Raw genomic sequence first — 17478 nt, 5'->3', positions numbered from 1 at the left:
GGCAAAAAGATATAAGATATGTAAATGAAACACCAGATTCCAGAATTAAAACCAAAAATATATATGGCCAACTGATTTTCCACAAAGGTGCCAAAGCAGAGAGGGAAAAAAGAAAGCCTTTGTAACAAATGGCCCTGGGTAACCTGGGTGTCTGAACAGAAGTGACTCTAACCTCATACCATACACAGACATTATCTTGAAACGGAACATACAGCCCCAATCTAAGACCTAAAGCTATGACACTCCTAAAATAAAATACCGGTAAAAGTGTTCACAACTTTGGAGGAAGCAAATTCTCATATAGAATAAAATAAGTATAGAATGCTAAAACAGAATTACCAAGTTAGACTTTAACAATTTTAATCATTGAAAGATACCACTTTAAAAATGAAAAGGCAAGCCAAGCCACAGACTGGGAAAAAACATTCACAGCTTATGTATCACACATAGGACTTAATATACATATAGATCATCAGGGAAATGTAAGATTTTTCAACAATGAGATACAACGACACACATCAGAATGACAGGTAAGATGACTGACCAAACAAAAGATGAGTGCAGAGAGAGCAACGGGATCTCTCGTCTACGTGTGGGGGGCTGTAAGCGGTACAGCCACGCTGGACACGCACACAAGTGCCTCCTGTGGGACTGAGCCCTCTCCTGAGGCTTTACTCAAGAAGAGAAGTGCTTCTACGAGAAGACTTGCAACGTATGTTCACAGCAGTTTTACTGTAGGAGTCAAAAATGAAAAGTGGAAACAACGCAAATTCCATCAACAGGTGATGGGTGAAAAAACCATGACACACCCACTTAACGAAATACACAGTAGAAAGAGGCACAAGGAATCGTCTGAGGGGTCACTGTGCTGACTTGCCAAAACGGACAGTGCTGTGAGCTTTAATGCATGTGAGGTATCATGTGACGTATTGCACCTTAATTATTCCTGAATAATCTTGTGGGAGGAGGAACTAAGACTACCGCACTTTGATTATTTAACAATCAATTGCTAGGATGAAAGAAAGGAGGACACCTTTTAAAATCTACTTTCAATGAGATTCTGACAGAAATAACGGTTACAACGAGCTAACACCTACTTGGGACTGACTTAAAGGTGAGGGATTTACCAGAAAGTTTGTCTTACAAGAGAAAAATCTGCTTGATTTTACTCAGTGTGACCAAATCAATTCTGAGGTATAAAATTTCACTGTTATTTCCTGAGAACTCGGGTCAAAGATACAACCTTCATTTCCAAGAAATTATGGATGGCAACTAAGTCTATCAACCAAATGTTGGTTAGTGACAAACAGCAAACCAAGATTTATTTAAATGTTGAGTTGTTATGTTAAGAAAACAATCACTAAAGCAGATTTTACTAAAATAAAATTGTTACCTATATATTAGTATATACGCTAAATAAAAATTGGAAGGGTACGCATGAAAATGTAAACAGCGCTTATCCTTTGGTATCAGAACTACAGAGAATTTTTATCTTTTTCGATTTATCTTTTTATACTTAGTTTATAACAAACAGAAACACAAACTACTTTTGTAATGGAGGGAGAATGTTGTCTTTTATACATATGCCCACGGTCTCGGTTTACCAGATTCTAGCAATACAGCAGAGAGAAAGTCAGCCCATGTTCAACTCCCATGTAAAGCACATCTGTCCATGTGAGCACCACATCCGGGCCCGCATGACCTGCGAGCACTCACACGGGCGATGCAGTAGTCCCTGGGATTCTCCTTCTCCAGGCCGTACTTCTCCAAGGCTTCGGCCACAGCAAAGTCCGCAGGGTCTGTAGTGGACAGCAGGATCGTCTTGTAGGGAATATTTGGTTTTAAACTATCTGCGTAAATTCTCAATGTTCCACCTGAAAAAAAAAGTTTGACATCTTTAAACACAACTTTTATTTTACTCCAAAAACAGAGAGCAGTACACAAATTCCAGCCCCACTTCCTGTTAAACAACATACACGGCAGGGCCCTGCTGGCCCAGTGACCCTTAGCCACAGAGAACGAGAAACAGTTCTGTGTGGTAAGGCTGCGTGTGTCCTCTCCTCGAGCCCACGCTGCTTCCATATCTGCTCTCGGTAAAGGACGGAAAGGAGCATCCTGAGCGCTGCCCCTTCTCCACCTGCTTTCCTACATCGTCACCTGCACCAAGCTAGACACCGACCTTCCCCAGTTCCTCGACTTCCTGACCAACAATCTGAAACTTATCCCTTCTACCTGCGAACTCATTTGGGAGGAAAAACTGTGAACTAGAGCAGAGCAATTTGGATACCCGGAGGTTTTCTTCTTTGTATGTTTCTCTTTAATGGACTCTTTTACATGTTGTATTATTGCTTTTTTGGTGTCATAATTTGCTTTCTACTTACAAGATTTTTAAGCCCTACAATTTTAAGTCTAGATAAAAGACTCCCACCTTTAAGTTAAAGACTGAGAATAAAGATCTGTGCACCTCAACTCAAACTCTAAACTTCTGTGACTCCCGCATCTGCTAAATTCTAATGCAGTTATTCTGGCTACTGAATGCTTCTTACACTCTTTGCACACAAGTCTGGCACACACTGCATCATGACAACCTGACAACAATAAAATAATTCTGGTCTCCTAAGATAATCAGCAAGTCCAAGCTAGCATTAGAATGCAGACTTGCTGACATAGGCCAGGAGGCAAGCTATCTACAGACTCACAGGGACGAAGCCCCCCCCCGGCTCAACAATAAGGACAGAGCCCGGACGGGTCACTGTCACAGGCTCTCAACAGCTTGTAAAGGGTAGAAATTAAGGGGAGAAAACTAACAAGAAGGAGAAGTAAAAACTGTAGATCCTTTAGAATGAGTCTGAACTTCAACGGCTGCTAGTTTAACACAAGTAGATACAGACCAATGTATGTAGACCCACAGTATCCACAAAACCTACAAGAAACACAAAAACTCCAAAGAAGGAAACACAAGAATACCACTAAAGAAAATCAACAAAATACAAGGGAAGGAACAAAGAAACGAGTGGAGGAAAACTACGTACACTAGCAGAAAACAAGTAATAACGTGGCAGTAAGTACACAGCTATCAGTGATTACTTCAAATGTCAACAGACTGAACGTTACAAGTAAAAAACACAGGGCGGCTGACTAGATAAAAAAAAGAACCATCTACGTGCTGCTTATAAGAAACTTCCTTCAGAGCTAAAGACACAAACCGACTGAAAGTGAGGGTTAGGGTTAGAAAAAGACAATCCATGCAAACAAACGACAAGAAAGTAGGGGCAGCAATAATGATAAAGGGATACAAATACAAGATGCTGATACACTCATTCACACGCATGTGCCTGTACGTGAACCCCTGACTGTATGAAGCTGATCTGAACAGGCATGGGGAGAGGGCCTGACGGTAACACAACAGCACCAGGGAGCCTAACACCCAACTCATCCAGGGACAGGTCAACAGACAGACAAATGGATACAGTCTGATTTAAGAGGTTTTCACTGTAAAAGCATAATACCACAGAATCAGCACAACAGAAACAGACGTCTCCTTAATCTCTGAGGAGGGAGAGACAGGCGAGAAGCTAACATTTTAAAACTCCTGCTGGCAACTATAACCCGTCTATATAAATACACGTTTAAAGCTAAGGGAGGATTGCTCCCCTTTTGGGGAGATGTACAAAGCATGGCCCACAGAGCAGAAGGATCCAGGGCAGCACACACGGCTCCCAAGGCTGTTCACAGGAAGCTGAAGTGGAAGGGCTGACCCCACGGGCATTCTGAAGTCACTCACACTTGGGAGGCATCTGAGTGCTAAAAATACTCTCCAAGGTGCAGAGACAGAGGCTGCTGCAAGTGACGACTTCTGACCCGCTGTGAAGGGAGCGGGACAGTGTGTGTGAGCTCCTCCTGAGAACCCGGGGGACGCCCTGAGGCTAAGAGACCGGCAGAACGACAGACTCTGCTTTACTCTCTTCCCACCCTGACATCACACCAACCCAGCAGACAGGAGATTAAAGGGATACATTTCTCTAGGTTACTTATTAGACACAAACCGACAGAACACTTCAACTTACTCTATTTAACTGTCTCAGTATTAACACAAACGGCTGTTGTACCAACACTCTGGTTTCTCAGGGCTTCCTGGAAGGTTGCACAGGTTCCCTGGACCGCAACCATCCCTTGAGCAGACAAGCCCTCCTCTCCTGGATGTTTGCCGTTTCTCCTCACCCTCCAGAGGTTTGTCCTGTTTCCTCTGTCTGCTCAACAACGGCCTTCATTCCAGGTCTGTATTACCTGCAGCAAGTGTCTTCCACGCCCAGTGACACCGCTGACTGGTTCTCAGTCACCAGGCTGGCACCCAAGTGAATGCGGGCTTCCCCTCCAGACGGGCCTGGACCCCGCAGACCCACAGCCATCCAGCTGAAAGGCGCCGGCTGCCTTCCTTCCTCTGCGGGCGCTTGCCCCTGCTTTCTCTCCTACGGCCCGGCCATGAGCGCCGGGTCCGCCCTCGGGCTGCTCTCGCGGCGGACGCCGGCGCCTGCTTCCAACCGCAGCCCCTCACGTGGACCCTCTGCTCCGCTCTCAGAGCCACCGCCCGGATTTGAGGCGTGGGTACACTGGACGCTTTCTACTGATAAGCCCCCAGCTTGCACTTTTTCGACATTTTTCCTAAAACGTTTACATTTTTCCTTCCTCATCTTTGTAGTTCCTCTCTTCTTCCTTTTTCAATGAATGTATTTTTAAGTCATTTCAAATCCCTGCTGGAACAAGACAGGATAGGTCTCAAAAGCCATCTATTAAATTATTTATAGAATAAGAGTCTCTCAGCGCCCTAGTTTTTTGTCACCGACACTACAATTCCCATGAAACACATAATGAAGACTCAGCTCCTAAAGGCCCTAATCGCCACAGGAAAGGCCGACGGCGCCGCCTCCGAAGCACCGCAACGTGCCCCTGTGGGAGAGCCAGGGCCGACGACCCACCAGGACGGGCGCTTTCAGGAAAGGCCGCGTCAGCGACACAGCCTTCCAATACAGAGCCTTTCTCAAACAAACGATTGTCTATTATTTCCTAACAAGCGAAACTACTGAGGAACTAACTTGTGACTTTACCACACTTATTCACACACATCAGGCGCGTCACTGGACGGCAGCACTCCCGTCAAGCGCAGCAGCGGGCGCGGCGCGCGTCAGGCGCGTCCTTAGACGACGGCGCACGTCAGAGGCGCCACTCGACGGCAGCGCACGTGTCAGGGATAAGCGAGCGCGGCGCGCGTCAGGCGCGTCACTAGACGCCAGCACTCGCGTCAAGCACAGCAGCGGGCGTGGCGAGCACCACTAGACGCCGCCGCACGTCAGGGGCGTCACTAGACCCCAGCACTCGCGTCAAGCGCAGCAGCAGGCGCGCGCGCGTCACTAGATGACGGCGCACGTCAGGGGCGTCACTAGACGGCAGCGCGCGTCATGCGCGTCCCTAGACGGCAGCACGCGCGTCAGGGAGAAGCGGGTGCGGCGCGGGGCCCGTACCCGAGTCTGGCCGCCCGTCCGAGCTCCGGAACTCCTGCATCCTCCTCTCCAGCTTCTGCTGCCGCCGCCGCTTCATGACCACCTCAGGGTTGGAGATGGTTCGCGTAAAGCTGGTCTCAGGCATGTCTTTGTAGACCTCAGCGGCCAGGCGAGAATTCTCACTGTGGGGAGAGAGGGAGTAGCAAGACACACCAGGTTTCCATTAGAGACCGGCTCACCGGACTCACACGGCGCGCGTCCTCCAGCCGCTCCCGAACCCTGAGCAGTTCTGCCCTGCCCTGGTCTAATCACGACAGATGAAGTTTCTCTCGGTACAAACTAAACCGCTGAACTAGGCAGAAACTCCTAATTAAAATTTTATAGTTGAGTTTACAGAACTTGAGATTCATTAATAAAACTAAAAGAAAATACGTTTCAGTTATTTCTACAAGGTTTCTCTATCTCAAAGAGATTAAGTGATACAGCATTGCAACCACAAGAAATAAAGAAATGAATATACTTTAGCAAAAATCTGTCTTCAAATTATGTATGCATGCTCAGTCGCTCACTCATGTCCAACTCTGCGACCCAGTAAGTCTTGAAGAACTCACACGGCATGATTCTTTAACAACTGAAAGACTGAAAAAGGAAATAGCTCCTGAAGTCCCTACAGTGAGTCAAGTGTATAGAATGATGAGTTGAAAACTAAATATTTAGGTAAGACCAATATACTTGACTAAATTTTGATAAATATACTTTAAAGATTTCATAAAAATCATAAAATAATTTCATTAAATCAGTTAAGCTCTGAATCTATCAAGTTGAACTTAACTCATTTTAAGTAGATTACTTTCTTAACACAAGTAATTGATCATCCTGTACACTAAATTAACAGAATGGCTATAGCCTAAGTTTTAAACTCTGCTCTTCCTTGACATTTTTCATGTGAGCAACCTTTGTGTACAAGTTCTTCCTCTTGCATAAATACACTGAGTAGAGCCTTACTATGTAATATACTATACTCAAGAGTTCACGCTCATCACACAGGCATCTCTGCCTAACAGATTAAGACCTAAACCCACTCTGATGCAACCCACAGCGGGCTCCAACCCCACTCTAAAATAAACATCCTTCACTGACAAACGGGCAACATCCTCAAGACACATGGAACACTTAGAATCAATCAAAATATGGGGAAAGACTTGAAGAGGTTGCTGCAGCAGAAGTGCATAAACAGTTCACAAGTGTGCAGAGAAATGGCCGTGTTAATGGTAAAGCAAGCTGTGCTGACTGGCGCTCACACACACTGCAGGGACCAGACACTGCTCTGATACACTCGGCAGTCCTAAGGGAGGCAGGGGCCTGCGGGCTGGAGACCCTTGTCTGGCAACACAAGCCTGCCACAGTGTATCTGAGCCATTCTTCTGGAATATTTCCTAAGGAAATATTCAAACAAGTCCTCAAAACTAGAAACAAGGACATTCGCTGGAGTGGATGCGGTCAACACCAAGACGAGGCGGTGGCCCTGGAAAAAGCACTTGATGATGGAATGAACTGACTGAGCTGAACACCAATGAGGCTACACGGAGGCCAGGAGATGCCGTGAAGAGCAGAGGCCAGGTTCTCCTCACGCCTCCCTTCTGTCACCCCCTCGGCTCCGAGATCAGAGGCGCAAGTCCCTTCAGACAGGTGAGCACACCTGTGCGGGGGCCGGTACACAGGAAGGAGAGGGGCTGGGTGGGCCCGATGGCGCCTCTGAGCTGAGACGGGGACACCAGCTTTTCTCACCGGTCTTGCCAACCTCCCATCAGGTGTTAAGCGTATCTGAGGTATCTGAGAAACCACTGCTGCCTTAAGGACTGGAACAGCAGCAAGGGAAGGGAAGGCAGGCAGGGATGATGAGAATCTGACCCCATGGTTCACCGGGAAAGGCAGCCCCGTTCGCGGGTTCCCCACGCTAGGATGAGCAAGCACCGCAGACTGGCAGCGTCAGCAACACACGCTGCTTGGCAGACGCCTGGATCCCCTTGGCACGCGGAGCCAGGGCACGCTGGCCACTGAGATGAAGTCACCCCTCCCCCGTTTATCTGGGAGTTTAAGGAGGCCTGCTGCGTTAAAAACATTTGGCTTAGAACACAAAGAAACAGGAATATCTCCACAATTAACTTACGTGTCATCCCCAGAGAAAGGTCTGTCATCTTTCTCAGACGCCTGTCTCACTGCCTCTTTTTCTCTCTTCTTTTTTTCCTTCTTCTCCTTCTTTGAGAGAGTTCTCTTAAAGTTCTGGATGACGCCTTCTTTTTCCTGCTTTTCAGGTCCGTTACTTTGAGCCTTCTGATAAAAGCGACATTATCACTCCACCACTACGACACAGAATCACACAGAGCCGTCTATGGGGCTCTAACCACACCTTACACACTCACAGAGCCACCTGTGGGGGTCTAACCGCGCCTTACACGCTCACAGAGCCACCTATGGGGGTCTAACCGCACCTTACACGCTCACAGAGCCACCTATGGGGATCTAACCGCACCTTACACGCTACAGCTGAAAACAGCCACCGGGGCAGGGAAGGCCTGGGATGAGAGATGGGCTTTGTCTCGACTGTGCCAACAGGTACATGAGTGTGCTGATCCACACTCACACACTCAAGATCTCATTTCACCGAGTGAAAATTTCACCTAAATTCAAACTGATAACCAAGGAAGCAAGCACACAAGAAAACCCAAACCCAGTAAGAAAACTGGGGTGGGAATCACACCAGCTTACTTATCATTTTTAATAAATAAAAATCCAAATAATTAGTAACTTAAATGAATGGAACCTAATGGATATACAGAAATAACCATTTGAAACATTATCTACTTTATAGATTTCCTTTAACATCAGAAGAAATGTCAAGAATAGCCCTAAAAAATTGGCTTTTATGAAGCAAAGTTTTAAGTATTGTGTTCATGCAAAAACTTCTAATTTCTTTTCCAGATCTTTTTTTTTTTTTTTGCTTATTCTTAATTTATACCATGATCTGCCTGAAGAAGACACAGAAACAAATTATTTTTTATATGACTTAATAGGCTGGCTGGTAAAGAATCAAAAAAAATAAGTGATTATTTCATGGGGAAAGAAAACTGCCTTCAGCTGTACCAGCGAGCACCTCTGTCTCCGTGCAAGCTGCCTGGGCCCCGTCCAGTCGCCACGACCCCAGGAAGGGCTCCACTACACACTGAGCGGGACCCGGGCCACCAAAAGGCACACCAGCTGAAATCGTGTGCTTAGTCTCTCAGTCGTGTCTGACTCTTTTCGACTCCGTGGACTGTAGCCAACCAGGCTCCTCTGGCAGAAAAAAGTTATCCATTCTTATTTCGTATATGTTTACCACAAAGGCGACAGGTCCCGGGAGCACAGCTGTGTGTCTGGATTTTCCACATGGGACGCTGACGTCACAGACGCTGAAAACGGCTGCCAGAAGCAAGCAGCGGCCCTCTCCCCAGATCCACTGGGAAAATGAAATGCAGGACTTTTCTCAAAATACCCTTAACCTCTGCCTTTGCTATCACTTGTCAACACTGAATTCTAGCCTGTAAGAGGCCACCCGACTCGAAACAGAATTATAATCATTTTAAAGCTATACCTGTATTTCATAAAGCTCTATCTGTATTTCTTTGCCACATGAAAAGAAGCGGCACAGGAATTCCAGGTGTCCTACGAGCTGAGAAAGTTTTAGACTCACTCTATTACAGCACCCAAAGAAACTCAAGGAAGTTTACGAAGTATTAACCTTCCATATGATAATACAAAAAAGGTCTTAAACATGCCTTACTATTAAGCTGTATCTCCAAGTTCACAGATAAATAGGTTATTCAAATTTTATTTTCCCTTTTGATTCTTATTAAAACATATTTCCACTTTATAATTTGGGGGAAAAAAACCTGAAGCTAATTCCTTGATCATGAAGTCTCTGACAACAGTTTACATAATTCTTTGAAAAGGAGAGAATAATATTTGGGATTATTTCGTGAAATAGAGGATGAAGCAGGGATAAGCTGGGCTACTCTTACAGTACTTTCCAGGAGGAAGGTAAAAGGGCAGTTTAGGGAGAGAATCGAAGAGCAGAATGAGCCCTGGGACCCTCAATCAGAGGTGGCCCTGGAACAGCATCAGCGAGACCCCCGGCTCTCACCTTTGCAGGAACAGCATCGTTCTCGTTCTTAAGGACAAACCTGCCCTCTCGGTCATCTTTATTCCAGTTCAGCTGCACCACCAGGGGTTTCTCATCTATATCCAATCTTCTTTCTTCTTCACAACATGAAAAGAAAAAAAACAAACAAAAAGCCATGGTTATTTAATGGCACTAGTCAATACAACATTACTACATTCCGATACACAGTAAATTTTATAGACGAAAAATGTCTTGTAACCTTCATTACTTGCTGATAGACTGAATGTAATTTAATTCCTCTCATGTGGAAGTGAGCGTTTCAATGACTAATTCAGGATTTTGGTGCTACATATGTATACCTATCACGTGTCCAGTGCCAGAGATGGCCAGGCACAACTTCCTGACAACATTTAGAATCTAACCAGGAAAATACGAGAAATACACATGGACTAGGAAAAAAACACATGTAGGGCCTTGCTATATGTTTATTTCTGTAAATCAAGTTCTCTCAGATACAACTGGAAAACAAGACGTTCCACTGATGGATGAGGCTCTTCTCACCTCAGCATTACGTGCCGACGAGACTTGGCCCTGCCCGGCCAGCATCCGTCCTGGCGTGACCCCTACCCTCCTCCTCCCACCTGTGTCCTGCCTCTGGCTCCAAAACGCTCAGTGCTCTACCCTCACACCCCTCCCGCCAGCAAGCACCACCCCACCGTTCTCTAGATAAAGGGCTAAGAGTCTACTTCCTTCCTTATTTGAAATCTAAAAAGCTCCTGGCAGCCCCCCAAGGGCCCCCACACCTGACCGCATACTAGGAAATGAGAGCTGGCAAAGATTATCCAGGCAAGAGGGCAGCAAAGATGGGCAATCACTGTGGTAAAGGAGGCGGGATCAACCGGACGAATCCAGAAGATTTACAGAGGCCTCAGCAAGCGTCACAGATCAGCAGCAATGTTAACTATCAGAATACAGGACAAACCAACTCTGAAGTATTATTGTATCAACAATACAATAAATCGGAGTCATATATCGGAGATTGGGCCAAGAAGTTTGAAATTCCTGCTTCAAACCAAAATTACCAAGTTGCTCAAGTGGCAAAATTTGCACTGGGTTGAAATCCCTCATAGCACATTTTTAGAGAATGAATATTCAGGACAATTAAGTCTAAACTGTAAAACAGCAAAGAAGGAGCTGCCCTGAAACACATGTGCCAGACAACTGCATGAACATAAATAAGTCAGGGCCCTGCTACAGTCTACATCACGTGTGCCTGACAACTTCATGCAGAAACAGCCAGGGCCCTGCTACAGTCTACAATCTACATCACGTGTGCCTGACAACTTCATGCAGATACAGCCAGGGCCCTGCTACAATCTGCAGTATCCTCTGCTCAAGTTAGAACAGCAAAAGCCTTTAGTTTTACAACTGACTTCACACAAGAAATTCTAATGTGGAAAAGGGCTGCGAGTGGCATTTCCACGGTACTGGGCCAGCGCTCTGTCCCACACGGGCTGAGGTGCCAGGGGCTCACTAGGCACATGTCACCCGTCCAGGGAACACGAGCTGAACCTGCCAGACACGGCAGGAACCACTGGTCCCTGCGAGGCTGAGCACCGTCCCTCCTGTGGGCATCCCATCCATGTCAGGCGGGTTTGCTATGACTGGGAACGGCATGAAATCACCGGTTTTCCTTTTATGTGTACTATTTTCCCAAATAACCAGCAAGCTGTTAAGAACATAAATCCTTATGAACTTGTCTGGATCTATGCAGTAAAATAAAGTGTTAAGTATTTCCTTTGGCCTGGGGATGCCACAAAAAATTCCTGACACACTATGGGCTCTGTGACCCGAAAAAGACTGAGGCCCTGCGCCGAGCCCGCTCCTCTAGGACTCACACCCGCGGCCTCCTCCTCTCTGAGGCCCCGCGCTGGGCCCGCTCCTCTAGGACTCACACCCGAGGCCTCCTCCTCTCTGAGGCCCCGAGCCAGGCCTGCTCCTCTAGGACTCACACCCTCGGCCTCCTCCTCTCTGAGGCCCCGCGCCGGGCCCGCTCCTCTAGGACTCACACCCGCAGCCTCCTCCTCTCTGAGACCCCGAGCCGGGCCTGCTCCTCTAGGACTCACACCTGAGGCCTCCTCCTCTCTGAGGCCCCGCGCCGGGCCCGCTCCTCTAGGACTCACACCCGCAGCCTCCTCCTCTCTGAGGCCCCGCGCTGGGCCCGCTCCTCTAGGACTCACACCCGAGGCCTCCTCCTCTCTGAGGCCCCGCGCTGGGCCCGCTCCTCTAGGACTCACACCCGAGGCCTCCTCCTCTCTGAGGCCCCGCGCCGGGCCACACGAGGTACAGGACATAGGCAGGCCAGCCTGGCTGAGCGTCACCTAGGGGACAGGGCTGGGGCTGGGGAACAAACACCTGCTTGTTTACACACCTTCCTGGTCACTTCATCCCATACAAGTAACTTATCTTACTTTTTAATTAAAAACAAATCTAGCAACGGAAGTTTAAGGAAAAAATATTCTTAGAAAAAAAAATCAAGCCCATTCCATTTTTAGATCTCAAATCCCAACCGTAGATGTCATTCCAAAGACCTCACGTGGTGCTGTTCAAATGACCAACGGTGCAGAAAGAAGAGTGAAAGGATGAGAAATACTATCCTCCTCTCTGTAAGCTTCGTACGAAGATTCTGAGGTAAAAGGAGAACTCAGCCTCAGAGAAAACATCCAAAATCGGGACCATCCTCTCCTGTCAAATCTAGTCGAGGTACAATGTATGCAGGTGGTGCCCCAGTGAGCTTGAAAGAATGATCCGTTTCAAACAAAGAAAGCTATACTTCGGGAAGAAAACTAAATAAATAATGTTCAAACAGGTTTTGTGGCTAGAACTTAAATAGGTATTAAAATAAGGTTTGTGCTATCTGTAATTCTTTATTTACAACATTAACTGGATTTTGCTATCTTCTTTTTTCTGCAGGTGACTCAGTATTTCCAAAGCACTCATAAACATTTAAACATTTCTATGTTCCTAAACAGTTCAGCCTAAATTGCCACATGATATAGGATATTTTCAGAAACTTCAAACCTTAAAACAAGGAGAAGAGCTTCCTCACGACCCCTGTTCTTCCCAAGAACACGGTTCCTGTTCCACAGGACAAAGACGCTACAGCAAGACTGACGGTCCACACTCACAGCAGTGGGCTACTTCCGGCTGTAGCGCTACAATCTACAGACAGAGTTACACAAAGTGTTTCTGCAAAATCAGGCAGCCCCGTGTATCATCAAGGTATGTTCCAGACCTGGAGAATTCAATGAAGCACTGCACTCCTCATCTCTGGAGGAGAAGGCAACTCCCCAAACTGCACCCGCGAGGAACCTGCTGGAACACCTCACAGACACTCGAGCGTTGCTCCGTTTCACTGCTCCCTAGGAACAGGACGGGGCAGCGGTGCAGCTGGGCCCCAGGAAAGTGCGCGCCTCGCGCCACGGCCCGCGGCCGCCTGCACACTGACCTCCGCTGACGTGCACCTCGTAGAGCGAGTACTTGGGGGACGACAGCATGCGCATGTCGGGGCGGAACTTCTCGGCCAGCGTCTCCAGCACGTCCTGGGTGGTGGCGGTGCTGGACACCCGGATGCATTTCGTGGCGAAGTTCCCGGCGGCTTTATCTTGAAAATAAAACCTCATCACTCCGTGGAACTCCAAATCCTGAAAGGAGAATGAAATGATACATCTTTGAAAAAACCATAGCCTATAAAAAAAAGGTGTCTTCAAATTTAGTCAAGTGACTTGGGACGAGCTATTTACAGTCTGCCTCCCCCTGCGTGGCTCAAGCGTCAGGTCCGGCTGCAGAGCACCTGTGTCAGCAGCAGCTGCCACTCGGACCGGGGCCCTCAGCTAGGGCCGGGCACCACTTGGTCAAGTCTTTATAACCACCCAGTGAAGCAGATGCTACGATCAAGCCCCAGCCTCAAGATCTGGCCACTAAAACGCACAAAGCCTGAGTATCCCGTTCAAGCAGGATCAAAGCAAGTCTAGAATTAAGCCTGGATGCACAGAACTCCGAGGTGCACACGCATCTGACCCTGAGGGCCCATCTGTCCCGAGATTTCAAAGGGGCAACGCTAACCCCAACCCCAGCATGAATGTGAATGAATGGAAACTCCCTTTGGCTGAATGTAATTGTAAGTATTTTCAGTATGAACTACTCGCCCCAGATCAACAGGCACAATGTGGATTTTTCTTAAAATTCTTTGTTTTTTAATAATCTTACTTCCAGAGAAAAGTACAATGGATGCCAACCAAGACTACTTCTCGGGAGGCTGAAGCCCACACACAGGACCTTGGGAGGCTCCCTCCCGGGCTCCTTTGCTTGTCCAATCAATTACAGGTTTTATTTAGGCAACACTCTTGCTGTCACCATAATAACAGGACTCAGGAGTTCACACCCGGGCAGGGGCCTGCTGCAACACAGAGCACCTGTGTTTGTCTGGTGGGTCACACCTTACCAGATGATGCTGTGTACCTCGGGACCCCCTGGACACAGCGCAGCTCCCTGCAGACCTCTGCGGACACTTCCAATCCCGAGGCTCCCTGCACGTCCCAGGCACCAAGAGCGCCTCGGCGGGAGTCCTCAAAGCGCCCGTCACGACACGTGACGTCTTCCCACATCCACGAGCATCCAGAGCCACCCCCACCCTAAGGGCAGGCAGGGGAGCCCCCCTCACCCTCCTCCTCGCAGAGGTCCCTGCGGCCTCAGAGACCGTCACAGCCACTTCTATCTGCATCCCAACCCGCCAGCCTGCCCTTCCCGGAAAGGCACCCTCCAACGAGTCTTCACCGGAAGGAGAGTAAGGGACAGGGAGTATCAGCACGGGCTTAATGGTCTATTTGAAAATTAAACTGGACAAAGACACCTTTGGGCACATTTCCAGACCCTGGGTTCCTACTGTGTCTGCCCGACTCTGCTGCAGGCCGCCCGCCCCCTGTGTTCCCCCACCCTGGGCTAGGAACGCAAGGATCAGGGCTATGTGGGAAGGACAACCCAAACCACAGATGCCGGGGTGAAGCCAGGCATGGGCGCAGGGTGGCAGCAGAGAAAGCAAGTGAGGAGTTGTCTGTGTCTGGCCCAGGCCAAGCAGCCAAAAATCAGGCTGATAATCATTTTAAAAGAAACCTCTATATTGATGCTTTTAAAGAAACAATTCTCCAGGCTCGATCAAGCCTAAATAAAGTAGACTATTAAAAACTACCTTTGATTTGATTTGCACTAAATAAGCATTAATAAATAGCAGTTCAACTTGCCGGGTCTCCTTAACATCACACTGGAACATATAAGCAGAGTCACTACTGGGCGAGTCCCTTAGTAAAGGAACACATTAGCTTTCTGCTCAATTATTCAGCCAGTTTCAGCAGGTGTGCATAAGTCTACAGAATTTTATCAAAACTGAGAAGACATAAAATCAAGTTCCTGAACGTTAAATTGGGCAGGCAGTGACCAAGCTAACACCCAATAATAACCGTAACTAACGTATGTCACAGGCCATCATGTGCCAGATACGGACGGTCTTCAGCATTTAATTCCCCAAACTAAGAGGCAGGTGCCACCATCACGCCCACTGCGCAGGGGCACAAAGAAGGTCCGGGGAGGCCAAGCGCGAGCCGCCAGCACACAGCCGGCCGGCGGCCAGCACCCTCCTGGCCACCAGTCCCTCCGGGCCAGCGGCGTGACCCCATCGCCTGTGCTCCGCGGCCGGTGCTGCAGCACGATGCACAGAAAGGCAGGGCGACCTAACAGACTGGTCACTTGGTTCCTTTCCTCAGGGGTCACTTTTCCTGACAGGAAAACTGCCTTCTTTTTACCTAAAGGTATATCCTCACCTTCAGATACATTCTTCCCTGAGAAACACGATCACCCACGGTCACCACAACAGTAATGAACACTGCTCGGAGTTGGGTTACCACTCTTGAAACAGAAGTGTTCTTGTGTTTATCAGAAGGAATACGAGAAGACCAGAAGAGCAAGCGAGAAGGCTCGTTAAGAAATTGCACGCACAGGGTCAAAACAAGGAGCAGAGACGCACAGGTGGAGGCTTGCTTTTCAGCATTTTGCCAACACCTCATTGGTTAATGAGACTGATGACCAACTGGCCTTCTTACCCGAACCAGGAGAAACTCACCCAGACAACCCCAGATCTCCTTCTGTTCAAGCTACGGAGAGCCACCTGCTCTAGAGCTTAAACAGGCTAATAACCAGGCTGTGTTCACATTCTTCTCACTGCTTCCAGCATTCCTAGGAAAACCAGGTCCCGGCCTGTAGCCCAACAACGCTACCTGCAACAGGTAATCACCTTTCCAGTTCCCTGGTTTACAGGACCACGACTTTATCTCATACACACACCTATTCCCAAGGCTGCTGCCTCCAAGACAGCTGTGTGCCTTCAAAACACAAACATTACTGTGCACAAAGCTGATGGCCGTTTACTCACACTGTCAAAAACAGCAGTAACATTTGATGCCAACAGTTTAGGTAGAGAATGGACACAACACCTGATCACAGGTTTTTAGAGCCGTATAAATACTATTTTTTAAGCTTGTATAGACCACTTCTTAAACTGTTTTAAACCAGCACTGAAGGACACTTTTTAAGACTATTTGCATTTCATTACCTGTAACTTCCACATGACAGATACTCCCGAAGGCTCAGCACCGTCTGGGGCGGACCTCAGCCCACCCCTCCCGGGGAACACGCCCCGCTGCACACAACCTGCCCCCGGGGGCCTCACGGCACTGCGCCGCGCGGGCGCTGGGTTTCTACAAGCGGAGGGGTGAGGCCCCCCGGGAGGGTCACATGACAGACGGCCAGCATTTCTCAGCACTGAAGTGTTTTGCAGTGGAGGCAGGTATACACACTTGCAGCCTGCAGGACTATGCGAACGTGACCGTTACTTGCAACCAGAAACCAAGCACAGTGGTGAGCCTGCTGCACGCTCTGGACCGAATCCGCTCATCCGGGGCGAGCCGGGGCCGTCCTCACCCAGGAGCACGATCCACGGCACACGCCTCACGGGTCTGCGTGATCCAGTGGTTCTGGTACGGCTCCTTGTCTGAAAACAAAGGCACGCTCTCTCACACATCCCAGTGCACGCCTTCTAGAGGTGAGCCAACCACTGTTCTCCTAACATCGCCAGAGCCGAGGTGGAGTAAGCTCACTGAACGCGGGAAAAGTCACCTTTCAGGGGAAGATTTCAGAGTTTATACAAGTTCTCTGGTCTAAAAAACCAACCCCAAGGCACACACCCCACAGAGAACGCACACAGATCACCGCTTTATGAACCCGAACAAACCACCCTGTATCCAGCCACGTGAGCGTTGTAAGTAAGACAACTCTCTGCCAGGAAACAGCCTGCTGTGAAAACCGATCAGCAAACATGGTCTTCAAAGGCCTCAGTTATGGCCTCAGCACCGTATACTTACAACTGTCAGCTTCCGAGGCAGGTTCCCCGTGCGCTTCGCTGGGAGACGCCAGCGAAAGTGGAAACCTACCCAACCCCTTAGTCAGCGTCACAAGGGGATGAACAGTGACGTTCTCCCCACAGTCCTCTGAAAATCTTTAATCTCTGTTTGAGAAGCTACCACACCATGTGCACTGGAGATGTGAAAGACGGTAACGAAGGATACACTAATTAAACCCAAGTAACAAAAGACAAAAACCACACTTGTGATTAAAGATGATGTCTTGATTTCTGCTGTGACTCTTAAGTACTGCACTTGTACAAACGTGAAGTGCAAATGTACAGAAGGCAAGAAGTGAAGTGAAGGTGAA

At 48.2% G+C, this 17478-nt stretch overlaps 1 protein-coding gene across 14 annotated transcripts in view; it reads right to left on the bottom strand.

The window, feature by feature from the left end:
- The window catches only part of AFDN (afadin, adherens junction formation factor), a 113585-nt gene that overhangs the window by 66886 nt on the left and 29221 nt on the right, over nucleotides 1-17478 (bottom strand). For 6 of the 14 annotated variants that reach the window (XM_061428559.1, XM_061428564.1, XM_061428565.1 and 3 more), the window contains exons 2-6: nucleotides 13166-13361; nucleotides 9679-9794; nucleotides 7669-7832; nucleotides 5520-5680; nucleotides 1717-1874 (exon numbers count right to left, since the gene is read on the bottom strand). In XM_061428559.1, the coding sequence (XP_061284543.1) occupies nucleotides 1717-1874; nucleotides 5520-5680; nucleotides 7669-7832; nucleotides 9679-9794; nucleotides 13166-13361 (795 nt within the window). The remainder of the gene's footprint in view (nucleotides 1-1716; nucleotides 1875-5519; nucleotides 5681-7668; nucleotides 7833-9678; nucleotides 9795-13165; nucleotides 13362-17478) is intronic. The other 8 variants (XM_061428571.1, XM_061428572.1, XM_061428573.1 and 5 more) reach the window with 3 other exon arrangements.

This window comes from Bos javanicus, chromosome 9 (genome assembly GCF_032452875.1).
Source record: "Bos javanicus breed banteng chromosome 9, ARS-OSU_banteng_1.0, whole genome shotgun sequence".
Taxonomy (NCBI): Eukaryota; Metazoa; Chordata; class Mammalia; order Artiodactyla; family Bovidae; genus Bos; species Bos javanicus.
This window is presented reverse-complemented; position numbering and strand designations above follow the sequence as displayed.